The 26960-nt window shown below is 43.9% G+C and overlaps 1 protein-coding gene across 5 annotated transcripts in view; it reads left to right on the top strand.

Moving 5' to 3' along the window:
* MTFR2 (mitochondrial fission regulator 2) overlaps positions 1-24182 on the top strand; it is a 155369-nt gene extending 131187 nt beyond the window's left edge. For 4 of the 5 annotated variants that reach the window (XM_069235210.1, XM_069235208.1, XM_069235209.1 and 1 more), the window contains 2 exons: positions 615-795; positions 23480-24182. In XM_069235210.1, the coding sequence (XP_069091311.1) occupies positions 615-795; positions 23480-23581 (283 nt within the window). In that variant the 3' untranslated portion in view covers positions 23582-24182. Of the gene's footprint in view, positions 1-614; positions 796-23479 lie in introns of those variants that run through there. The other variant, XM_069235212.1, reaches the window with a different exon arrangement.
* The last annotated feature ends 2778 nt before the right edge of the window (positions 24183-26960 follow it).

Raw genomic sequence — 26960 nt, 5'->3', positions numbered from 1 at the left:
CCGCACCCATCCAAGTGGGAGCTCAGGGATCGGCATCCACCCAGAGGGTTCTAGTCTCCTTTCTCAGTTTACCTTCATTCCCCCTCCCCCCCCCCCCCCCCCAATCTATTTCTTTTTCCGTCACTTTGTTGCCCATCTCAAACCCCCTTTTTAATATATTTTCTTCCATCATAGCCTGTCCCTCTCCTCCACCCTCTTCAGTGTATATCTGTTTAGCTTTTGGTACCGTAAATATATCCTCTTGGTCAGTCTCCATCTCATTTTCCCACATCTCTAGCTCCCCCTTTTAAATCCTTCCATTCACACCAAGTCTTCCTCTCTTTCTTGGCTTCCATTTCTCTGCCACCTAGTTTCCAGTCTGTTCCCTCCTTGGACAGCCTTTGTTTCTCTTACTCTTCTTATCCATCTTCTGGTAATGCTATGATGTCATGAACTGATGCCTAGTCTATTGTTATTCTATTGGTTGCACGTTGTCAGTATGTTCTTGGTGCTTGTAATGATGTCCCACATCTCTGTTCAGATGTACATGTGTGCTTATATCTTGTGGTTGAGTGTGCTTTATAAGAATGCAAAAAAAAAAAATAAAGAAATAAAAAATGTATTCTCTCTCATAGGTCGCCAGGTGGGACTCCCATTATGAAGAAGGAGAAAAAACAGAATTCACTTTCAGACCCAGCTGCACTAATTGCTAGTGCTCTGAAGCAAAAATTTGCACACCACAAAAATGATGACTCATTTGGAAAAGAAAATCAGTCGTATGAGGGTTCTCCATTTTCAAGCCCAGAAACTCCAGTGGTATTTATTTTTTCAAAATGTTGTAAAATATGTATTTTGGGGACGGGAAGGTTTGGAACAAAGTGTGATGCATTGGCTGAACCAGTCTCTTACTTAACTGCCATATGTTCACTGTAAGAAATTAAAAAATATTTGTGGTTGGGGACTGCCCATTTCAATGAATAATCAAAACTCTTGTCAGGTGAATCCTTAAAGCCACTAAATTAACCTGAGCTCAACCCCAGGCAGCTATGGCACAGAGCATACAGGCTTAACTTAGGGTAATGTGTAAAGAATTTATGCAGTACCAAAACAAGTACAACGTCAAAACACCAAGCAATAACATTTCCAAACAGAGCTAGAAAAATAGAGTACAATTTAACAAACAAAATGTCAAAAATCCAACATGGGTAGCCGGAGATATGAATTTTTTAATTATTAAGTAACAATAGCACTAGAATGCACAAAGCGCCAATGATAGTTGATGGTCCTGAATAGACCATCCATCAGAGATTTGACCATCTGACTTAGGGCCTGATTTAGAGTTTGGGAAAGGGGTTACTACATCTCTACGGTGACAGATAACCTGTCTGCCGAAATATAAATCCCACCATATCCTATGGGATTCATATTTCGGTAGACAGGATATCTGCCAAACTCTAAATCAGGCCCTTAGTCTTTGATGTCCCAACCAACCACAAGAGTACTTTTCTAAGGGCCTTGGGACCTCCGTGGGTTTGATGGAGAGGTAACTTTGTTGCAAAAGGTTGGAGTTCCCTCCCTGCTAACCTGAAGATCCGCCCACCTAATTAACAATTGGGGGGCCCCTGAGTATGTCAGGGACAGAGACTACTCCTAACAGCCTGATGGAGTAAGGGCCATTGAAGGTTTGGCCTTTCGACTGTATGCCCAATTTGGAGGGGGGAATCAAATTGCCAGTTTTCACTGTCCATCAGTCACCGTTAGGTAAATCCTGGCTGCAAGGAGCAGTAAAAACTGCAAAATGACCTTCACACCATGGGATGAATTCCAAGGTGTTAGGGGTAATTAATTATCCTATTTTCTAACACAAAATTCCACTTTGGGGTTTGTTGGACAGAACCCAAAAGCTAGGTTCCTCAGGTCCAGTTGCCACTGGTCAGATGTGCACTTCCAGAAAAAGGCTTATTGCAGCTTGTCTCCCTGTAGTCACACAGGAGGTGAGCCAAATGACCCTTGGAGTCCACTTTATTGTCCTAGGGTCCAAGAGGAGCAGGTCCAGTCTTTCAGGGATACTCCCAGGTCACATGCAACAAGTCCTGAACTCTGCTGATCTTACACAGGTCAAGAAAGTGTTCTCTTAAGGTGCCCGTGGGCACCACATTTAGGCCTAGCACCAGCTAGTGGGCAGGGGGTGATTCCTGGGCACTCCATAACCAATGAGGTAAAAGCTCCCATAGCCAGCCTTTCCTACTTTTTTCAGTAGGCCATGTTTGCTTTTCTGCAAACTGGCCCAAGATGCCATGTGTCAGAGCATTTTCAAGTTGGCAATAGTTTTAGGCCATACTAAACTTGGGGTCTGAAGCTGCAGGTGTGAGTGAGGAGTGTACGTTGGTAATCCTTGTGTCCTCCCACATAAAACAAGTAAGCACTGTGCCCACAGCAAACCTAGAAATATAAATCAGTCTGATGGGATGAAACTAGCACCCTTCAGCAACAAGACGAGGGATACAAACCTCTGTTTTGTTATCCTCTTCTCTCCCTTTCAAGTACACCCCCAGTGTCATGTGTGACTCAACAGACCAGTCAAACAGGCTTTGATTGTTTGGTGTCACAGGATGCCCACATCTCCCACTCTGAATATTCTGTGGAGTTCAGTAGAGTCATCTATTCCCATTTGGGTCAGCCTAGTGTTTGCTCCTTGGAGGAATTTCACACTTCTTTCACAACTATTCAACAGTAATCACTGCCTGGGTGACTGCTGTTTTTTTTCTGGCCTCTCCCTTTTCCAAGTTAGCAGTATTGGCATTTTAATAAGCACTCTGTTTTTCTACATAGGCCAGCTAGACTTGCCCCAGTGAAAACAGTGTTTTTTGTGCCTTGTCACTGAAGGCACTTGGTAATATTACGTTTCTACATGTCTCACTTTTAAATACAATGCACCCTAACTTGTGGGCTTCTAGGACTATATAAAAGTGACTTGCTAATTTTTAAAAGAAGGGTTTTTACCTGTCAAAAGAGTTATTTGAATAGGTTACACTGCAGACGTCAGGCTACACAAGGGTAGGCCTATAGCCATGTGTGCATTGCCACTGTAGAGGATGGCACAATAGGTGTAGCAGTCTATCATTGGCATTTAACTTCCGGACCCTGGATGCACTTTTTCTACACCACAGGCTTAAATACTTACAGATAAGTTCAATGTGCCGTTCAAGAATACGCCAATTTACCCAATTTAACCATGTTTAAAAGGAGCACAGGCATTTTAATGCTGGCTACCCAGCAAAAAAGGTCCAGCAAAAGGCAAACAATTATGAGTGACCTTGCAAAAAATGCTGATTACCTACAATGACACTCTCCATTGTTATCTTTTCTTTTTCAGTCATTCCCCACTGTAGGTGGGCCTTGTTGGCTCTACCAAATAGTTTTTACTGCAATTCAAACTAGGACTTGGCCATTTTCCTGTAAACAGAGTTTCAAGATCCTTTTGATTACGTGTTTACGTCCAGTCTATCAGTGAATTTACTTTCGGGTTCTGGTGATTTTGTTTAGCATCTCAATGAGTGCCCTAGAACATAGGCCCTAATTCCTGCCCCCTGCATGCATCAGCCTCTCCAGCAGAACACGTGGCTGAGCGCAATAGTCATTATACTGAGGAATGATGCTTTAGGTATGGGCCATCTATTAATTAATTTTAATCCAGCATCTCTGGGCATCCTCCTTTTTCAAAGTTTTTTTTTTTTCTTCATGTGGAAGCTCCTTTTGTCCCTGGAATGCCTGTTTGCTCCCAGTGGTTCTAGCTTTTGGGGGAATCTAGTAAAATGGAGAACTGATGGAGTTTCAGCCTGAGATTGAGCGAGACGCTGCAACTTGATAGTTCTCTTCTCAATCTGTGTGCCATCCTGGGCGACTTCCTCAGCAGTCTGACATGGACAGTCAAAAGTCTCAAATGGATATCAAAATGCTGGAGCTATGAGCTATTTTTTCAACACTGTAGCTTCTGTGCTCCGTACAGGACTGTTTGCAGGAATACATTAACGATATGATGATGTTGCACTTTTGACATTGATTATGGGGATGATACCTTCGCTGTTTGTTTCAAAATAAAGATATGTTTCTGAGCCACGTACCGAGAAGCCTCGCTTCAGACCTTAATCTAGCACAATTAGAGAATAATGGACGGATTACTTTAGCAGATTGAACTGGTGCAACATTTACCTTCGTTTTTTTTTCTTCTTTCTTTTATTTTATTGGAGTTTTATAGAAATGTACATGTTCCGTACAGAACACAGCAAGAGAATAATAATACAGCTAAACAAAGGGGGAAAAAAGGCAGAGCATAACATTGGCAACAGATCTTGGACTGAAAAGCGTAATAGACAATGCAGTAAAGTTACAGCAGGTATAAATTTCAGTACAACCGTTCCACAATACTAGGACGTGCATTTACAACAACCACTAGTTTCAGGTGGTCAAGTGTCTCTGGTCGGTGGGACACATGCCAGCCAGCGAGGAGGAGGCGGGGGCTGAGTATGTACAGGCCAAGTCGCTATACGGAAGGACTCCTCAAGTGTTTGGGATTTTAGAGGTGTCTTGGGTCCTGGTGGGTTCCCTAAGTGAGTAGAGAGAAAGATTAAAGGGAGGACAGATGTCTACTGCATGGAGGCTCTGGGGAACCAACTCCCAATATGCATTGAATTGTTCTTTACGGTAGGTTATGTCCTGTAGCCAGCTATGTAGTTGAGGTGTGGGGTGGCGGCCCCAATGCATTGCAACTCTGCGCCTTGTTAAAAGTTGCAGCATAGCAGTTAAGCGTATGACTCTGCTGACAACGTCCTTGACAGCCCAGAATAAATATCAGTGAGGCCTTTGAAGGACAGCCGTCGGTAATTGGGGCAAAGGTGACAGACATTTACCCAGAAACGGGCCCCCATAGGGCAGTCCAACACCAAATGGAGAAATGAGGCATTATCATCTCCACTAATACAGCAGTATCTTCAGAGAGCCTATGCGATGCATCTGTGAGGAAATGCAGCACATTTCGTGGAGGAATTTAACGTTCAGCAGGCGCAATCTATAATTGTGGGTAATTGCTTTGGTCAGCCCACAGCAATATCGCTATTGTGCCATGGTGAGCGGGGTATCAGGTTTGGCTTCCAGCTGAGAAAGTCTTTGAGAATGCATATGTGCAATTTAGCTTGCAAGGCCGTATGGAGGCGTGTAACCAGTTTACAGGAGGATGGGTTTGGTTAGTAACATGTCTAGTGCATGAAATGTAGGAGGGGCTGTAGGAAACATCATGCAAAGCATGCAGGGATACTTGAAACCTGAAGTAAATAAAGACATCATGCGGAGTATGCTGCAGAAGCGCAAGTATATTTTGTGCTGGCAGAAATTTTTCCTGTGGGTAGAAGTTGCCCAGTGTATAAAGCCATAGTCAACGTAGTTGACGTAGTCCGTCTTTTGCTGCCAGGAATTACGGGTGGCAGTTCAGAGGAACATTAGGTGAGTTCAGGCTGTTCAGACGGGCACATTGGCATGCAATTTGTCTCACACCCTGGTTGTGCAGGCTGCAGTATTAGTTGGCGCGCGGGGGCTGCGGACAGGCAAGTAGATTGTGATAAGTAGCGGGCAAGGGGATATATTGTTTTAACTTAATGGCTAAGGGTGGAATCAGGTATGTCCAAAAGGGTGCATGCACACTAGTAGTATAATTCCATATCGGGAGCGCATAAGCCACCCTGCTCAAAGGGGAAGAGTCAGTGTTTCTTAGGTGACCTTTGGTTGTACACCAACCCAAGCCAGTGTGACAAGTTGTATGCAGAAGCTCCTGAAAACGTGGGAGGGGGTGTATGAGTATTGAATATTCCTTGAATAAATATAGAAATTTGGGCAGGTTTAGCATCTTGCCGATAACCATTCTCCCTGCAATGGATATAATGGCAGGTGGGTCCAAATTGGCACAGGGTCCTTAAGCCATATCATCAGTGCCCCATAGCAGGCCCTTCATATTCGTCATTGTCTCTGCTAATCCATATACCCAAACAGCGGGCTGTCCTGTCCACCCACCATAGTGGATAGTTTGTGGTAAAGTGGTTAGTCACAGTGGAGGAATAGTACAGATTGCTGATGCTATCAAGGCAGCCAAAGTGGATGACTTTGCAGATCACTGGGTTTATGTTAGTTTGAGGACTGTGCATGTACAGGGTGGTATCATCTGCGTCTGTTCCCCCAGATAAATGGAAGGGGGCTGTAACTATCCCAATAATGCTCAGTCTAGCACACAACAATGTATAGAGAAGCTTGACCTAGCCGATAAAGCGAGGGCTAAGATCCAGGTGCTGCAGCAACTGGAACAGGACAGGCCACTTTAAGGAGTCAAACGCCTTAGTGCCATCAAGTAGAATTGGCGGCACTTTAAGCTGGGTGTTGATGGAGTGCAGAAGCTCAAACATTGTGCGTAAGTTATAGAACGTGTGGCGCCCTGGAGCAAATCTCAATCGGTTGGGGCGGACTTTGTGTGGCAGCAGTGGCATCAGTTGAGTCACAAGCAGTTTAGCAAGGATTTTCTTGTCCCCATAATCATTGACAGCGGGTAATAGGAATTGCACTGACTTGACTGCGCATTGTCAGGGACAGATTTCCGGAGATCTTCTTCAGGGACTGCTAGTAGGTGAGGGGCAAAGATCTGTGCGTATTCTGTATAGAAGGACATGGTCTGGGCATCAAACCCTGGAGCCTTGTCACCAGACATAGTCTGTATCTTCTGTACAGTATCCTCAACTGAGAAGGCGACGTCTAGATATTGCTGGTGGGCATTCGCAAGCCAAAGGAGTTGAATTGAATCTAGATACTCACCCAGTTGTCTTAGGTCATGAGCTATTGTGCTGTATAGGTTTGTATATAAGGTTTTTATAGTTTGTTTAAGGCCCTCTGGTTCAGAATGAAGAATTTGTTTGTAATCCAGTAATTCTGTGATAGAGTCCCTGACGCTTTTGCGGTGTAGTAGGCTAATCAACTTTGGCCTACCCTATCTCCCTCACATAGCGCCAAATCACTGCTGCTTTACTGAGGTAATGTGTCTCTCGAGTTGCCTCCTTGTCATATTCGCGGAGATTTTGCCTTATTGAGGTAAAAATGCCTATATCTCCATAGGCGCAAAAAGCCAGCTCAAGAGTAAGGCTATCGGATTTTAGTCCATTGTGTTGCATTTGTACCGCTTTCAGTACTCCTTCCTGCTTGGCATTTCACGCACCTTGAATAGCAACCTTGAATGCCTCCCATTGGGTACATGCTGAGGTTACCGATTGGGCATTATGAGAAAAATTTTCCATGATGCTTGATCTGATTTCATTGTGGAATATTGAGTCACAAAGGGATTTTGAATGTAGTCTCCATAAGTATGCTCGGATGTGGTTTTTTTTGGAAGGGGAATTGAGTTCAAGGAGGACTGGTGCTGAGGACCCAGTGAGTGATGGGCCTGCTCAATCGCGAATATTTGGGACAGGGCTTCATTAAATAGAGATTGAAGCATGTTCTCAACATGTGCCCATTTGTTCCATGGCAGTTGACTCGGGTACCCCTAAAATGCGAAAGTTGTTCCCCCTGGACCTGGCGTCCAGAACTTCATTTTTTATTTTAATTACCATCAGAACTTTCTCCATCTGCTGGAGGTTCTCTATCATACCTGTGTGGGCGTCCTCAACCTCTGATAATCACATCTCAAGTTGGTCAATACACCTGCTATGCTTGCCTAGTTGCTCTTTCATGTGATCCAGTCTATTGGTAAGGAGATCAGTCTTTGCATTTGCTGCATGGAGACAATGCTTAAAGTAGGCGAACATGCTTTTAATATCCTAGTCAAAGAGAGAAGGAACATCTTGTTACAGGGCTTCGGTTTGCGTCAACAGCACCCATGCACCGTCTAGCTTGGAAGGAGAGCTTTGGCTGCTTGGATTTGTTTACTCATCTTGAATGGGTGGTTGGGATATTCCACAGATGAAGGGTTGTACCAAAATGCCTCTCATGGCATAGTTACCCCCTAACATTTTGCCTTTTGTTGATGCTAGTTATGATTGAAAGTGTGCTGGGACCCTGCTAACCAGGCCCCAGCACCTGTGTTCTTTCCCTAAACTGTACCTTTGTCTCTACAATTGGCACACAGATAAGTCCCTTGTAAATGGTACCCCTGGTACCAAGGGCCCTGATGCCAGGGAAGGTCTCTAAGGGCTGCAGCATGTCTTATGCCACCCTGGGGACCCCTCACTCAGCACATGCACACTGCCTCACAGCTTGTGTGTGCCGGTGGGGAGAAAATGACTAAGTCGACATGGCACTCCCCTCTGAGTGCCATGCCATCAACCCACTGCCTGTGGCATAAGTAAGTCACCCCTCTAGCAGGCCTTACAGCCCTAAGGCAGGGTACACTATACCACAGGTGAGGGCATAGTTGCATGAGCAATATGCCCCTAAAGTGTCTAAGCAAAATCTTAGACATTGTAAGTGCAGGGTAACCATAAAAGAGTATATGGTCTGGGAGTCTGTCAAATACGAACTCCACGGTTCCATAATGGCTACTCTGGATTCTGGGAAGTTTGGTATCAAACTTATCAGCACAATAAATCCACACTGATGCCAGTGTGGGATTTATTGAAAAATGCACAAAGAGGGCACCTTTGAGATGCCCCCTGTATATCAGTCCAATTCTAGTATTAGGCTGACCAGTTCCTGCCAGCCTGCCACAACCAGACTGGTTTCTGCCCACATGGGGTGAGTGCCTTTGTAACGCTGTGGCCAGGAACAAAGCCTGTACTGGGTGGAGGTGCTTCTCACCTCCCCCTGCAGGAACTGTAACACCTGGCGGTGAGCCTCAAAGGCACTCCAGATAGTGGAAATGCCCACCACTCCGGACACAGCCCCCATTTTTGGCAGCAAGTCCGGGGGGAGATAATGAGGAAAAACAAGGAGGAGTCACCCACCAGTCAGGACAGCCCCAAAGGTGTCCTGAGCTGAGGTGACCCCTGCCTTAAGAAATCCTCCATCTTGTTTTGGAGGATTCCCTCCAATAGGAATAGTGTTGTGCCCCCCTCCCCTCAGGGAGGAGGCACAAAGAGGGTGTAGCCACCGTCCAGGACAGTAGCCATTGCCTACTGCCCCCCAGACCTAAACAACCCCCTAAATTGAGTATTTAGGGGCGACCCTGAATCCAGAAAATCAGATTCCTGCAACCTGAAGAAAGGACTGCTGACCTGAAAGCCCCAAAGAGACGACGGAGACAACAACTGACTTGGCCCCAGCCCTACTGGCCTGTCTCCAGACTCAAAGAACCTGCACAGCAACGCATCCCGCGGGACCAGCGACCTCTGGGGACTCAGAGGACTAACCTGCACCTAAAGGACCAAGAACCTCCTGAGGACAGTGGCTCTGTCCAAAAACCGTAACCAAGAAACCAACTTAGAGACTCCCGCCTCACTCCGGAAGTGTAAGTCTTCACACTCTGCACCCGACGCCCCCAGCTTGAGTTCAGGAGAACCAACACCGCAGAGAGGACTCCCAGGCAACTCCAACGATGTGGACACCATGAGTCAACCTCCCTGCACCCCCACAGCGACGCCTGCAGAGAGAATCCAGAAGCTCCCCTGACCACGACTGCCTGGTAACAAAGGAGCCCAATGCCTGGACAAAGCACTGCACACGCAGCTCCCAGGACCGAGAGGAACCAACTGCCGGTGCAGGAGTGACCTGCAGGCGACCCCCATCCTAGCCCAGTCGGTGGGTGGCCCAAGAAGCCCCCCCCCGTGCCCTGCCTGCACCGCCAGGGTGACCCCCAGGTCTCTCCATCCATTGCTTTCAAAGAAAACCCGACATTCTCTTTGCACAGTGAACCCAGCAGCCCCTGTGCCGCTGAGGGTGTATTTTGTGTGTATGTTCTCCCTCCCCCAGCAGTGCTCTACAAAACCCCCCTGGTCTTCTCCCTGAGGACACAGGTACTTACCTGCTAGCAGACTGGAACTGGAGAACCCCTGTTCTCCATAGGCGCCTCTGCTATTTGGGCCCTACTTTGACCTCTGCACCTGATGTGCCCTGTGTTGCTGGTGCTCGGTGTTTGGAGTTAACTTGAACCCCCAACAGTGGGCTGCCTATGCCCAGGAGACTGAACTTGTAAGTGCTTTACTTACCTGAGAAACTAACCAATACTTACCTCCCCCGGGAACTGTTGATTTTTGCCCTGCGTCCACTTTTAAAATAGCTTATTGCCATTTTTGCCAAAACTGTATTTACTACTGTTTTAAATCAAAGTTCCATACCTACCTGTGTGAAGTACCTTACAATTTATGTACTTACCTAAATTCTGAATCTTGTGGTTCTAAAATAAATTAAGAAAATAATATTTTTCTATATAAAAACCTATTGGTCTGGAGTTAAGTCTAAGAATGTGTGTACCTCATTTATTGCCTCTGTGTGTGCAACAAATGCTTAACACTACCCTCTGATAGGCCTACTGCTTGACCACAAAGTAGAGCATTAGTATTATCTAAGTTTTCCACTATCAACCTCTAAGGAGAACCGTTGGACTCTGTGCACACTATCTCTCACTTTGAGATAGTATATACAGAGCCAACTTCCTACAAGGATATAGTGGTGAGTTTACCTTAATGGTTTATGAGCTTGGGGGCCGGGTTCTGCCTCAGTTCTAAAGATGCAATAGGGGCATGAGCAGACCCAAGGTCTCACTAGTTTGCCAGGGCTACCTTTTGCTTAAGCAGACGTTTTGGGCCCTGTCCCAAGTCCCACGGGGCTGCAGTGTGGCCACCAGTACACATCCAGGCCGCTATGGGTGTCTCTCATGCCAACAGGAGTGGCAGAACGCAATAGCCGTCGAAAGACCCGTCACTCCCTGAGTAATTCGCGGTGGAAACCTCTATTTGGTTGGACCAGCAACAAAGGCAGGGAATCAGTGTTACATTGAGCGGGAGCAGGGCGTCCACGCTGCTCCACCCAAAGCTACAGGCATCCCACAGCCGGCTGGTCCCTCTCAAACGCACCCTGGGCTTTAGTCACCGTCTTACTCATTGACAGGCACAGAACAGGGCCAGCTCAGGAGTGTGGCCCTTCGAAGCTCCACTAGTACAAGGTAGGCCACAGGGCCATGTGGAAGGAGCCGCTCATCACTCCACACCAGCACACCTCCCAAACTGGCTTCTCCGCAGGTCTGGAAGAGCAGGCACACTCCTCCTGGATGCTGGCAAGGTGGGGTTCACAAGATGGATTGTTGTCTCGGCAGGCAAAGCCTCATTAGGCAGCAGCTACCTTGTATCCCCCACCCCCTGGTGCAGCATTCTACTTCAGACCCTCTACTAAGTGATTGCCCAAATAGCATTGATTTTGTTGTATCCCTGACAGGGAAAACGTTCTTTCAAGGGTGTGGAATTTTATAAAGTGTCTTCTTGTCTAAGAAACTGGATGCTTGAGAAACTTGCTTGCCCTATAAAAAATATTTAAAAGTCCACTTGGCCCTTTAGGTGCCATGCAGTTATGTGACAAATTATCTGCTTTTGCCGTCTTTCTACAGATCTCTGTGCAGGGCTAGAAGTAGGTGGGAAGCAGTAGTTCCACAGCTGGATTTCCCTCTGAGTGTGCACACTCACAAACTAACATTTTTAAGGGTATCTCCACTTTAATGTCTTCCCACACTGGAAAAAGTTGAAAATTCCTGATGTGCTGGACTCAGACTTTGTCCAGGGTGGGGAAACTAGGAGTTGTAGTGAAACTGGATTTTCAATTGCTCAACAGATTTTCGAATCTGCAGATATACATGTAAACATGGAATTCATAATGTGCTCGGAAAACAATTACAGGCCTATTTCTGTAAACTCGCATGAATTCCTGAATGTCGAAAATCTGCACTATTGCAAGGCTATATACTGGCAGGTCCACTTTTCTGACTGTATTTAAAATTCTAGGCCCTAATTTATTTTCAAGTTGCCTTCAATGGCTTTACACCAATTCCCTTTTCTTCATCATTAAGTTATTTGCATGCATAAAACACATTTTACTATGTGGTACCTCAGAGAATTGGTTTTTAAAGTAGATTAGAAAAACTTTTTTCCACAAGTTACAATTTTTTTGTGTATATTTTCTTTTGAAATCAAGCAGTCTTTCTCTGTTTTAAGCTTTTGCATGTATTTGTATAGATGTGGCAGGCATTCTGAAAGCATCGCTAAAAGTCTAAAACTGTTACATTTTGCAAACGTCTGAACGAGCCAGGCGGGTAAAGGCTGTGAGTATCCAAAGAGGGCTCCATAAAGCCAGACTCCTTCTCACCGAGATCTGACTGAATTGGATTTTCAGATGTGGAGAAGTTCTGAGTAGCGGGATTCTATTTCTTCAGCCCAGCGACCACATGCCTATTCAGGTTAGCTTGGCAGGTTGGTCTTGGCCCTCCAGAGGTCTTGAATGCACAATTGTTTTAAGTCCCTGGTTTTCAGGGATGTTAGTAGATGTCCAGTTAGACACAGGCAGGAGTCCTAGGGCCACAGAAACAGCACTTAAAGGTTAAGACTAACTGCAGCAGAGGCTACCAGGTGGGTCTAGATCATGTCCAGTTGGTACTGGTCAGATGGCTGTTCCCTTTTACAGCAGTTCCTATGTACCCTACTGCAAACATTGCACAGTGCCCCTCTCTCACTAGATCTAAGATGGAAAAACCATTCACCCCTTGTAAGAGCCGGTGTGTTCACTCAGCTATGGTAATAGTAGTGTAGCTATAGTAATGAGAAGGCCCCTCTTACTTACTCCAAACCACTTTGGGTGGGCTCAAGAGGGGCGGCGGGTCACCCCTATCCCCTCTGTTTGGTGCCTGGCTGACTGGCATGACAAAAGAAAAGGCGTATGGTGGTTTCATCTGACATCTGCTTGTGACATGGGAGGACCCATTGAAGTAAATTAACTTCCTTGGCACTGCCCTGTAGTGGGGCCCTCTTGGATCCACTTTGGCTCCCTATTATAGCAGTTTTATATTTTACATGTTTTAGCTATATTGCTTTAGCATGGCTATTTAGATGTGACATTTTACTGACTTTGGTTGCATGATATTGTTATAGGAACATATTGGATGAGTTGCTGGTTTTAGTTAGCCTTTTCTCACCATATAATCAGTACATTCTGTTCAAGGATGGGAACAACGTACACAATATCCTAGTGCTTGCATTACCCATTCAGGAGACCGCTTCTGTCATCAAAACATAGCATTGCATAAGAGCTGTGCTTATTATATAAATGGTTCACTGACACGGAGGGGGAAGAAGGGCACTCCAACCGTGACCATTCTCATACGAATGCTGTGTTGGGCATACAGCTTTGCTGGTGCTACCCTACCAGTTTTATGAGAGGATTGCCATCCACACTACAGACTGATTCCTGACGTAATTTCCAGGGATTGGGCCAGTGGTTCCTGATGTGTGGACGGACTTAGTCTGACACATTATTATGTTCTGTTGTCCTAATACGCAGTCCTGTTATCTTAGTAGGAACCGTGCAACAGCCCAACTGGTAGTGGACCAAAACAGCTCTCCACACCCAGACTGTGTTGCTTCTCTCCGGGAGCAGTTTCACACCTCAGCTGGGTGATATTTGGAGGCTAAAGCAAGTTAACCTCCAGGAGCTTGAGGCAGAGAAAAAGGTAACTTTCTAAAAGTCCCTTGTCCTTGATATTTATTAAAATCTGATTTCACCATTGAGTTGGCTTTTATTAAATATTGTTTCTAGCATAAGATAGTTGATATTGCTTCACAGTGTTTCTCTATGGGCAAACCAGCTTTCCTACAGTGAAAGTAGTTTTTAGGGACTAGTCACTAAGGACATATCAACCTTAACTTTATACGTACCCTACTCTTAAATAACCACACATCTAACCTTGTGGGACACAAGCCAACAAGGGGGTGACTTTTTAATATTTAAAAGAGAGGTGTTCACCTGTCAAAAAGGGTATATTTAAATGCTGGCTTTCAGTTTTAAAATTACAACGGCCAGGCTACAGTGGTAGGCCTGAAGTCATGTTTGTCATTCTATTGGATGGCACAGTAATGCTATAGTATATTGGTGACATTTAGCTTCCTATGATCTTGGAGTATTTTGGGACACAATGTGCCATGTCCTTATAGGAAAGTTCAACATGCCAATTAGGATTTAACCAGTTTGAACAGATTTAAGGTTCAGAGGACATACATTGAGGCATGGTAGCAGCAGCATCAGTCCACAACCGATCAGGTTGATCATGCATAAAGAAGCCCCTGATGCCTGATTCATGCTGCACAACTATTACAGAACTGACCCGTACTCCTGCGAGGAACACTTGTCTCCCATCAGGCCAGTTCTTTATCTTTAGGCCTATTTGGGGTTTATCATCAAGCTGGTAATGGTGAAGACACACTAGTCAATAGTATGAGCATTCCACCTTGCAGGTTACTCTTCTCAGTGTGAGATACCTACCAAAGAAGTTGGAAGAGCTTTTGTGTGTTTGAAATGTCTATTCGTAATAATACGCAGAATAATTAATTTACATTTGAATTCACGTGTGGATACTGACAAGGACCTTTCACAATTGAATTGAACTTGCCATGGCATATTAAAGTATGGTTTTCTGGGTTATGCTAATTATGCCTCAGTTAGTCCTTAACACCATTGTGTCCAGAATAGATGTGGAATCATAAAGTATATGGGATTATATTTCTTACCTGACACTACAATCACTAAAATTGGGATTTGTTGGTACAATGATGATACCATGCTGACTTTGCAGATTTTGTACTTTCCCATGGAAGAAAAAAAGATATACAATCTTGTATTTGGGAGTGAGCCTGAACGCTTTCTCTGACCCCAGAGATGCTGCCCAAGTTTTTTCACTGATTTCGCTGCACATTTGAGACTGTCTATTTCAGATTTTGCAAATTTTTCCTATTACTGTGAACCTTTATGGCATTGACTTTATGCCTTTAAATGAGACTATTACTGCATTTGCAATTGCTATTTGTGTATTGTACCTTTTAATTTACAATTCCCTTCTTAGTACTCACTTTTTGATTTGGTCCTTTGCTTATTGTCTGTATTGATGTAACACTGTTTTGAGCCTTTGTCTCTGGGATACTTTGACTCTTGATTTGAGGTTAACACCATCCTTGATCCATCCAGCATCTAAGTATGTTGTTGAAATGCAATTTTCTAGGCTTACAGCATGCACCCACAAAGATGTGAAATCTTTACCTATTTCAAGGAAAAACTTATGAATTAACTATTTTTGACTAAATCTTGGCTTGGAGATTCTTGCAGTCCTATTCTTATGATTTGCCATTCCTTAAGGTTTCAAGGTCTTGCATGCGACCGACAGTGTGAAGGGATCATTGCTGTTATTTCTTTTAGATTATACAGCTTTTTCTCATTTTAATAAGTAGTGACTGTTTTGTAACAGAGAGTGTTCTCTGTGGATGGGATTTTTCCCTGCTTAAACGTCTTTGCATTCTACTGGTTGGGTTGGCCACTTTCTTATTTCTTTTTCACTCCCCTTAGTGACATGAAAATGTCTTGCAGTCACTGCCTAAAAAAAAAAAAAAGAGCATCACATGAAGTGGGTGTAGTTTTGATGCTCAAGCAGCGTTAAAGAAATTTCTACCTGAACTTCTTTGCAAGGTAGGACCCCTTGGATGCAGTGGAATTCATTATATAGAGTTCTCAGTCCTTCTGCTGATTGCTACTAAGCCCCCTACCTGCCCACACAGCCTTCTGTTTAAATAGCAGAAAATATATTTTTTTCAGCTGAACTTCAAGCTGGAATGCTCAAGGTTATATCCTAAAGAACCACTTGAGATTTACAAAAGACAGCTAATACTCTGCAAGTCTGTCTTTCAAGCTGCAAAGGCTGCTGTTTGTAACTTCTCACCTGCAGTCTTCTTCCTGCATTTCTCAAATGTTTCTTTAGTCGGACTCTTGAGAACTGTACATGATCTTTGGGCTCTGAGGGAAGCCTAGGTGCAGCAGACATGATAGGATTTCAAATCAGGTTGCCTGAATTATTTCATGTCCGGTTTCCATCTTGGAAGAGCTAGGGCATGCCATCTACAGTAACTTGTTTAGGTACGTCAGGATATTTTTTTGCTGGCATTGTACCTGATGTGTGCTATATTAAGACCAAATTTTTAAATCATCATTTGATTATGCCATTGTTTGCAGACTTAAAGAACTACTGTGCTCTCATCTCACTTACAGCGGTTGCTTTGATTGTAGAGCTTGGACTGCTCAGAAGGTTTTCATGCTAGACACAGTAAATTATGGTCCAGAGGTCATATAAGTTATGACTTTGACCTTCACATGAACATTTGTACCAAGCAACGTCACCTATGAGTAATAAACTCATAAGGAATTGCAATTAAGACAATTTTCACCAATGCCACAGAGAGAATTGTGTTGATGCTTGTCTCAAGAAAGACGCAGTGATGGATATATGTGCTTGTGCACTCACAAAACGAAGATGGCTTGAAGCCGCAAATATTAATTTGCTGGCCTGCAACCCCCCGCACCCATATCACTTTCTTCCTCTGCTTATGTGGGGGTAGGTCAGACTCTGACTTCTGCTGTGTGTCGTGCTTCGCAGCAGACACCCCAGCTCTTTCAAATACACGCTACAGAACCATTTCAAGACAATTGCATCTGCTTTTAGCTTTCTCTGTACCCCTTCATTGAGCTCCAGGATGCCAGCTCTGATGTTGATAGTACTGAACCTGCCCTTGATTGTCTCTGAGCAGCTGGCAGTCCAGAGATTCTCCTTTCAACACTCACAGCGTGGAACATCACATTGAGTCCACCATGGGCGAAGCATTGCAGTCACACTAGCTTCAAAGTTGTGGGACTAGAGCAAAATGGAAATAACTTTTAGTGAAATATTTCATTAGGTGCACTGCTTTAACCACTTCGCTGCCAGGCCTTTTCCCCCTCCTGTGCCAGGCCTTTTTTTGCCTATTTGGGGCAGTTCGCGCTTAGGCCCGCATAACTTTTTGTCCACATAAGCTAACCAAGCCAAATTTGCGTCCTTTTTTTCCAACATCCTAGGGATTCTGGAGGTACCCAGACTTTGTTGGTTCCCCTGAAAGAGGCCAAGAAATTGGACAAAATACAGGGAAAAGTTTGTTTTTTTTAAAAAAATTGGAAAAAGTGGCTGCAGAAGAAGGCTTGTGGTTTTTCCCCTGAAAATGGCATCAACAAAGGGTTTGCGGTGCTACACTCAGCAGCTTCCCAGCTTTCAGGAACAGGCAGACTTGAATCAGAAAACCCAATTTTTCAACACAATTTTGGCATTTTTCTGGGACATACCCCATTTTTGCAATTGTTTGTGCTTTCAGCCTCCTTCCAGTCAGTGACAGAAATGGGCATGAAACCAATGCTGGATCCCAGAAACCTAAACATTTCTGAAACCTAGACAAAATTCTGAATTCAGCAAGGGGTCATTTGTGTAGATCCTACAAGGGTTTCCTACAGAAAATAACAACTGAAAAAGAAAAATATTGAAATTTAGGTGAAAAAAACATAAATGTTTCTCTACGTTTTACTCTGTCACTTTTCCCTGCAATGTCAGATGATCGAAAGCAATATACCGTTACGTCTGCTGGACTCCTCTGGTTGCGGGGATATATAGGGCTTGTAGGTTCATCAAGAACCCGAGGAACCCAGAGCCAATAAATGAGCTGCACCCTGACGTGCGTTTTCATTCTATAACGGGTATACAGCAATTCATTTGCTGAAATATAAAGAGTAAAAAATTGCTATCAAGAAAACCTTTGTATTTCCAAAAAGGGCACAAGATAAGGTGTTGAGGAGCAGTGGTTATTTGCACATCTCTGAATTCCGGGGTGACCATACTAGCATGTGAATTACAGGGCTTTTCTCAAATAGATGTATTTTTTACACACTCTCCTATATTTGGAAGGAAAAAATGTAGAGAAAGACAAGGGGCAATAACACTTGTTTTGCTAATCTATGTTCCCCCAAGTCTCCCGATAAAAATGATACCTCACTTGTGTGGGTAGGCCTAGCGCCCGCGACAGGAAACGCCCCAAAGCGCAACGTGGACACATCCAAATTTTTGGAAGACAACAGAGGTGTTTTTTGCGAAGTGCCTACCTGTAGATTTTGGCCTCTAGCTCAGCCGGCACCTAGGGAAACCTACCAAACCTGTGCATTTCTGAAAACTAGAGACCTAGGGGAATCCAAGGAGGGGTGACTTGCGGGGCTCGGACCAGGTTCTGTTACCCAGAATCCTTTGCAAACCTCAAAATTTGGCTAAAAAAACACATGTTCCTCACATTTCTGTGGCAGAAAGATCTGGAATCTGAGAGGAGCCACAAATTTCCTTTCACCCAGCGTTCCCCCAAGTCTCCCGATAAAAATGATACCTCACTTGTGTGGGTAGGCCTAGTGCCGGCGACAGGAAACACCCCAAAGCGCAACGTGGACACATCCTAAATTTTGGAAAAAAACAGAGGTGTTTTTTGCGAAGTGCCTACCTGTAGATTTTGGCCTCTAGCTCAGCCGGCACCTAGGGAAACCTACCAAACCTGTGCATTTCTGAAAACTAGAGACCTAGGGGAATCCAAGGAGGGGTGACTTGCGGGGCTCGGACCAGGTTCTGTTACCCAGAATCCTTTGCAAACCTCAAAATTTGGCTAAAAAAACACATGTTCCTCACATTTCTGTGGCAGAAAGTTCTGGAATCTGAGAGGAGCTACAAATTTCCTTCCACCCAGCGTTCCCCCAAGTCTCCCGATAAAAATGATACCTCACTTGCGTGGGTAGGCCTAGCGCCGGCGACAGGAAACACCCCAAAGCGCAACGTGGACACATCCTAAATTTTGGAAAAAAACAGAGGTGTTTTTTGCGAAGTGCCTACCTGTAGATTTTGGCCTCTAGCTCAGCCGGCACCTAGGGAAACCTACCAAACCTGTGCATTTCTGAAAACTAGAGACCTAGGGGAATCCAAGGAGGGGTGACTTGCGGGGCTCGGACCAGGTTCTGTTACCCAGAATCCTTTGCAAACCTCAAAATTTGGCTAAAAAAACACATGTTCCTCACATTTCTGTGGCAGAAAGTTCTGGAATCTAAGAGGAGCCACAAATTTCCTTCCACCCAGCGTTCCTCCAAGTCTCCCGATAAAAATGATACCTCACTTGTGTGGGTAGGCCTAGCGCCCGCGACAGGAAATGGCCCAAAACACAACCTGGACACATCACATTTTTTCATAGAAAACAGGGCCTACCTGTGGATTTTGGCCTCTAGCTCAGCCGGCACCTGGGGAAACCTAGCAAACCAGCGCATTTATGAAAACTAGAAACCCAGGGGAATCCAAGATGGGGTGAATTGTGGGGCTCTGACCAGGTTCTGTTACCCAGAATCCTTTGCAAACCTCAAAATTTGGCTAAAAAAACATGTTTTCCTCACATTTCAGTGACAGAAAGTTCTGGAATCTGAGAGGAGCCACAAATTTCCTTCCACCTAGCGTTCCCCCAAGTCTCCCGATAAAAATGATACCTCACTGGTGTGGGTAGGCCTAGCGCCCGCGACAGGAAATGGCCCAAAACACAACGTGGACACATCACATTTTTTCATAGAAAACAGTGCCTACCTGTGGATTTTGGCCTCTAGCTCAGCCGGGCCCAGGGGGGGCAGAAATGGCCTAAAATAAATTTGTCCCCCACCCCCCAACCCCTCTGCCCCCCCGGGAGCGACCCTTGCCTATGGGGTCGCCCCCCCTTGCGTGACATTGGTGCCAAAAAAAAAATCCCCGGTGCCTAGTGGTTTCTGCCCCCCTTGGGGCAGATGGACCTACAATCGGCCAATCTGCCCCCAAGGGGGGCAGAAATGGTCTAAATACAATTTGCCCCCCAGGGGAGCGACCCTTGCCTAACGGGTCGCTCCCCATCTCTACAAAAACAAACAAAAAAAAAAAAACACAAAAAAAACAATTTGCCCTAGTACCTAGAGGTTTCTGCCCCCAGGGGGGGCAGAAATGGCCTAAAATAAATTTGCCCCCCAACCCCCCCGGGGAGCGACCCTTGCCTGCAAGGTCACTCCCCTTGCGTGATGGCGCAAAAAAAAGATCCCTGGTGCCTAATGGTTTCTGCCCCCCTTGGGGGCAGATTGACCTACAATCGGCCAATCTGCCTCCAAGGGGGGCAGAAATGGTCTAAATACAATTTGCCCCCCAGGGGAGCGACCCTTGCCTAATGCGTCGCTCCCCATCTCTAAAAAAACAAACAAACAAAAAAAAACCACAAAAAAACTATTTGCCCAGGCGCCTAGAGGTTTCTGCCCCCCCTGTGGGCAGATCGGCCTAATACTAATAGGCCGATCTGCCCCCAGGGGGGGCAGAAATGGCCTAAAATAAATTTGCCCCCCTCATCCCCCCCGGGGAGCGACCCTTGCCTACAAGGTCGCTCCCCTTGCGTGACGGCGCAAAAAAAAGATCCCTGGTGCCTAGTGGTTTCTGCCCCCCTTGGGGGCAGATTGACCTAAAATCGGCCGATCTGCCCCCAAAGCGGGCAGAAATGGCCTAAATACAATTTGCCCCTCCAGGGGAGCGACCCTTGCCTAAGGGGACGCTCCCCATCTGTAAAACACAACAACAACAAAAATCCCTGGTGCCTAGTGGATTCTGCCCCCCGTGGGGGCAGATCGGCCTAATAAAAATAGGCTGATCTGCCCCCATGGGGGGCAGAAATGGCCTAAAATAAATTTGCCCCCCAAGGGAACGACCCTTGCCTAAGGGGTCGCTCCCCTTACGTGAAAAACAAACAAACAAAAAAAACTCCCTGGTGTCTAGTGGTTTCTGCCCCCCTTGGGGGCAGATTGGCCTCATAAAAATAAGCCAATCTGCCCCCAAAGGGGGCAGAAATGGCCTAAATATAATTTCCCCCTATGGGAGCGACCCTTGCCTAAGGGGTCGCATCCCACACCTAAAAAACAAAAGAAAACAAATAAAAAAACAAACCAAAAAAAAGTATCCCTGGTGTCTAGAGGTTTCTGCCCTCAGGGGGGGCAGAAAAGGCCTTAAAAAAAAATGACCCCCTGGGAGCGACCCTTGCCCAAGGGGTCGCTCCCTTCTGTCAATTTCATAGAAAAAAAAAAAATCCCTGGTGTCTAGTGGGGTTTCAAAAGCCGGATTGCAAGCAATCCGGCTTTTGAAACCCTCAGAGAGACTTCAAAGGGAAGGAAATACATTTCCTTCCCTTTGAAGCCCCTCCGGCCTCCCCCACGTGATCGAAAGAGAAATGCTGAGCATTTCTCTTTCGATCGCGCTGGAAGCTCTGCTTCCAGCGCGATGGGGGAGGTTGTGTGATTGTCAGCGCGCGCTCGCGCGCTGACGTCACAGGGGGGGGGGGGGGGTCGGGGTTGAAGGGGAAGGGATTCCCCTGTCAGCCCTGACCTAGGGGGGTGGGGGGGCGGCCCTCGGGAGGAGCGCTAGCGCTTCTCCCGAGGGCAGCATTCAGGACGTAATGGTTACGTCCATGGCGCCACACGGGCGCTGCCATGGACGTAACCATTACGTCCGTGGCGGGGAAGGGGTTAATTCCAGAAAAAAATCACAATATTTTCAAATTTTATACGAGCTATATACTGTATTCCAATAATAGCTACTGGAAGCAAACATCATATTTGGACATGTGGTTACTATTTGTGATTTTTTTTTTTCTTTCTTCTTCTTTAGTGCTTTATTACAATGGTGAATAATTATCTCCAAGAATTTATTAATTAATTAGTTTTTATTTGCATGTTAATAACCACTAGAAAATTATGTTTATTATTCACTGGGGAAATAATACATCTCAACATAGCTGCCACAGTTATTTGCAACAGTGTCGTGCTCGAACTTTACCTTCTTTGTCTTTCTACTAAATCGACTAGTTTAATCTCCTGTGTGACGAACCTTGAGGTCCTTCTTTTAGTTGCAGGACCTTTTAGCACTTCACAGTAGTTTGTCTACCTCTGTAGCTGTTGCTGTCCCCGTTTCCCGTGGAACGCATCCACGCTTTTAACTAATTTTAATTTGATGTAGCTTTGTATACCATTGTTGTGTTTACAAGGGTATTTCCTTCTCGTTGAAAATTATGTTTTCCTTGCATGGGCGGACGGAGGCAAATATTACAGCCATGTTTTCTTGAATAGCAATGGTGTTTTGTCTTTCGTAGCCTTTTCAACGTTTGTTATAGTATACATTTATATCTGTCTTTTTCTGGGGATATACTATAAGGATCATTTAGTATGATGGGGTGCATTTTCCGAATTATTTACCAGTGGAAGTGCATTTTAACGCCGTGGATGCTAAGTGTTTATCAATCGGAATGAGAATCGCTTTTTAGGTCTTGGCTAGATGGTGCTTACGCTGTCTCTTTGAGACATGTTATGTATATTTTATGGGCTTTAGGCAGTCCATAGGCTCCCCATTTGCTGGCTCTGTTGTCGCTTTCCTATTCTTTCTCTCCGTCTGGCAATGCCAGCCACGGATTTTAATATTTTGAAAGATAAAACACAGGGAAGCTACCACAGTGTAACTCGTTCACCCATCTTGCCACCGGTTGTCACTTCGATACCTGTTAGCCACTCCATTACATATCGCTAAAAGACTATACAATCGACAAAGCCAATGCATCTCAGATTGCTGTGACCAGTTGGCTTCGCCAGTGCTTCTTTGACTTGCACGGAGCTCACTCAGACAGTTAATTATGCTGTATTTTCTGGAGGTGAGTTTCAATCTGCTACTTCTCACAAGTATAATTAATCCATTCCCTCTTGTTTGAAGTGGATGGTTATGCTTATGCTATGGAGATATTTTAAAGATAAAATACTTGTAGATCAACAATTAGATTAACTTAGGGCCATTCGCTCATAAATAGTCAAGGGTGCTGCTTTTGAAATGGCCAATTAGTGCAAAATCTTTAGAATTTATTCTTTATCCACTGAGGGTTATGCCTGTTTAGCAACTAAAGTGGCCTACTATGATTAAGAAACAACTGTGACTGAGGCGTGGGGACTCCTTTTTCCAGATCTCAGATGTTTGGACTGATGGCCATGTGTTGAAGACTGTGGGATTGTATTTGAATCATTTGTGCGTATTGTAGTGGTTTGTTTGATTTTATTATAAATTTTTTTTTTAATATTAGGGTTAAGAATGTTTGTCATGGTTAAGAAAGTTTCACTATTGCCTCGTTTTTTTGAACATGAACAATTGATTGCAGACGATATATACAATTATGAATAGCTGCGCCTACAATGTAGTGTTGAAAATGACTATTTCAACCAATTTATATTGCTTTTTATTGGTTATAGAATAGATGTATTTTGGGTTTTAACGGTTTCAATTAAACAATTAGTTAAAAAAAAAAATTAAATCACCAGAAAAAGAATCGACTTTTGTTCTTGCAGGTATTGCCCGATATTAACAAATCACTTTGTTTTTCATTTTTAGTTCGGACGTCATTTATTAAAGCCTATTGGAAAGCGGCCATCCCTCATTGGAGCTAATCAAGCGGCTAATGCTGTGCGTGTGAAGGTTCCTGCGCATGTTTAAATGAAGACATGAGTGGAAGTAAAAGGTTTTTTTAAGGCAGCTATACGTGAAACTTGCACTGCACTGGATTGGCTCTCGAGGCCTGGAGAAATGCTGCTTTTCTTTTACTACCTTTGCCTTGTCTGAATGTCACCCCTAACATTTCTCACTGTGGTGGATGCTTTTGGATGTTTTTGTAATGCCTTATGTGCATTTGTTGTTCTGTAAATCCTTGCCTTGTTTGTCATTCTCCTGGGATTCACAGGTGGATACAGTATTCAGTATTCTTCTTGAGGACGCCCGAAAACATAATTGTCTTCTAATTTAAAGTGGACTGGTGTAACCTGCTATTGCAAGTGTTATGCAAGACCGTCTTTAGCTGTTAGTAAACTACATTGCCTCCGTTTGATGTGTTCTTGAGTGCTTGATGTTTGTTCCTTGCTCTGCTGCCTTTCTGAAATGAGACATCGGTTTAGTGGCTATTAATGCCACAGGTTCTGCTACTTGCACATGCCTAGCCTGAATGTATTTTTGATTGTACACCTTTACATTTTTATTGTGTTTAAAAAGGTTTTGTACATATTGCTTTTAAAATAAAATCACCATTTAAGTATTTCTTTTATTTTTGGTCAGCTTCGTCTTTCTTTTGGTTTTACACTTGTGCCTAATTTCATAGCGTTTCAATTGTAAACCACTGGTGTAAGTCCTGGAGTCAAGTTGCCCTAAGTAAGACCCTTCACTATGCACACAGAGGATCGCTCTTTCCTGGTGATGCAAGAAAAACTATGGGATCAACAAAGGGACCAAAACGACACCTCCACAAGATTTGGTTCTGTCATTGTCTAGATCTATGCACTCCTACTCTCGCTCACATTGATCTCCAGTGTCCCTACCACTTCTAGCTACTCACCATACCTGGAAGAGCAGTTCCAGTGCCTTGGACTAACAGCCTACTGGACACAGAATGCGGAGGGGTGCCATTGGACAAATCCCCAGCTCTTTCCACAAGAATCAAAAGAAGGTGACATAACTTGTTCTTATGTTTTGTTCATGTTCTAATTCCTCATCTTGTTTTTACCTAATGTGGTACCTCACATGTGACTTACTGCAACTGTTTCTATATTTTACTTTTTCTTCACTTTCTTTCTTTCCATTCTTCCATCCTACTTTTCTGCTGTAGTGTCTAGCATCTTTGTGTTCTGTCACTCTGTTGTAATCAATTATGTCACATTATGAATGCAGAGCTACATATTTGGGAGCTCCAGCATACAAATGTAAAAAGGGACTCTGCAGTGTTCTCTGTCGAATTAATATTTCATAACTATTATTATCATGTAATGTGTTTTTAGAGGCTGAGCTGCACAATGAGAAACTGAAGAGTTGCATGAACTTCTGAAAGTAAATCAAGTTCTCGTTTGCTCTCGTACAAGAATTGTATTGCTCGAAGGTGCCTTAAGGATCAAATTTGTCCCAAAGTGATGTATTTGGCAGTAACTCGAACTCTGATGGTAGATCGCAGACAGCTGTGATGAAAGTTGAGGAAGGCTTAACGTATGATTATTATTTTTGCATTGACTGAGTCGAATGGGGGTTTCTGTGAGAAGTTATCATCTGAATTGTGAGCAACTCATAGATTCTGACAAAATCAGGCACTTTATAGTTTAACTTATTTGAGTCATTTGGTGTGTTGTCTAACTAGAAAATGTTCTACCCAACATCCTGTGAGAACGTCTCCCTTATTCAATCAAGTTGCTATATACGTTATGTTTTTAAGAACAACTCAGTGTTGGGAGTTCTAGTTTCATTGCATCCTCAATCCTCTCAGTCAGAATATTCTTTATTCGGCAAATTGCCATAAAAGCACAAGTCCATTTTATACACAAAAAAAGAAACAAATTTAAAATACATTACAAAATGTAAAGGGGATTAATTACATTATTATTTTATATACATAGCCCTAATCTGAACCTAATTACGTTACTGTGTCGGTACTATACAAGTTCATATTATTTCCTAGTAACAATAACACAACTAACAGGTTTAAGAACCATTATAAATAAGCAAAACGTTAAAATATCACATTTGCTAAATTATGTTAAAAAAATGACAAGTTAATTTTGTAATCTTATCCATATCCAAATTAAACTAACATACAGCTGCATCAACCATTTCATATAGTTTCCTGATAGCAATGGCAGACCTAATAACATTTAATACAGAAAAACAGATTTGAATTGTTGGCGGTTTTTGAACATAAGTCCATGCTTCCTCATAGAGTATAAATTTGAATTTGCGTAGACAGGGCAGTATAAAAGCATGTCTAGGGACAGTATATAGCGTACAAAAACGAAAAAGTGGCATTTGCTCTGCTTAGATCTGGCATCATAGGGGCAATCTAGAAGCTCTTTTTGCCAAATACATTGTTTAGGGAAGGCTACTCTAAAATGTAATAAATTTAATCTAAATGAGGATAAGAAGGAACATAATTGTGGGCTTGAGAACCAAGTTAAATAAGGTTCCATAGTATCCATAGTTGAAATTTGGACTTAGGGGTCAAGAGTTTAAAATTTCAAAGCCCTGTGAAGTCTGAGATTCAATATATACTACGTGTGACGTTTTTTTACCAGCTCCTTTGCATTTATAGGTAGGAACCTTGGCTCAGTGAACATATTCTCGAGCCCCAGGTTTCGAAAAGATGTTTGCAAATATAAAAGCCAAGGAATTCTATTTGTTTTAGCCATTTGAATACAATCAATCGTACAGTCTTGTACCAAACTAGCCTCGGGGTTACTCCAACATCTAAGCCACAATAAAAGAGGAATCATGTCCTCTGTGTCATAAACCCAATTCCTCAAGGCAGATAATATTTGCTACATTCTTAGGTACCTGCAATAATCTATGAGCAAATTTATTCTCAACACGTTGAAGCTGGTCTACTTTAGCATAGCCCCACAGACTCACCCCCACATGGGGCTGCTGATACACATTTAGAGTTATTAACCCTAGTGATCTGGTATATTGGTTTATGACCCAGTTTACGGGCGAAGCGTAAAATCGCTTCAACGTTTCTCACCATTTGCTGAGTCTTAATTCTAAAATGAGAATTCCATAACATGGAGGAACTTACATGCATACCTCAATAACAAGTCTCTCACTTTGTTGATGGTATTTCCTCCCATGGTAAATCATTTCAACCTTGTGTTTCAAGGGCCACAAGTCCTAACATACGTCTTTGTAAAGTTTACTTTCAGAACAAGATCCTGAATAAAAGTTAAAAAGGTCCAACATACCTTGAAGACCATTAGATGTACGCGCAATTAAAACTGCGTCGTCAGCGTACAGTAAAACTGGGAGCTCTGTCTGTCCCGTCCTAGGAAAATCCTTCCCATTTTTTACTAGG

This window comes from Pleurodeles waltl, chromosome 5 (assembly GCF_031143425.1).
Source record: "Pleurodeles waltl isolate 20211129_DDA chromosome 5, aPleWal1.hap1.20221129, whole genome shotgun sequence".
Lineage (NCBI taxonomy): Eukaryota > Metazoa > Chordata > Amphibia > Caudata > Salamandridae > Pleurodeles > Pleurodeles waltl.
This window is presented reverse-complemented; position numbering and strand designations above follow the sequence as displayed.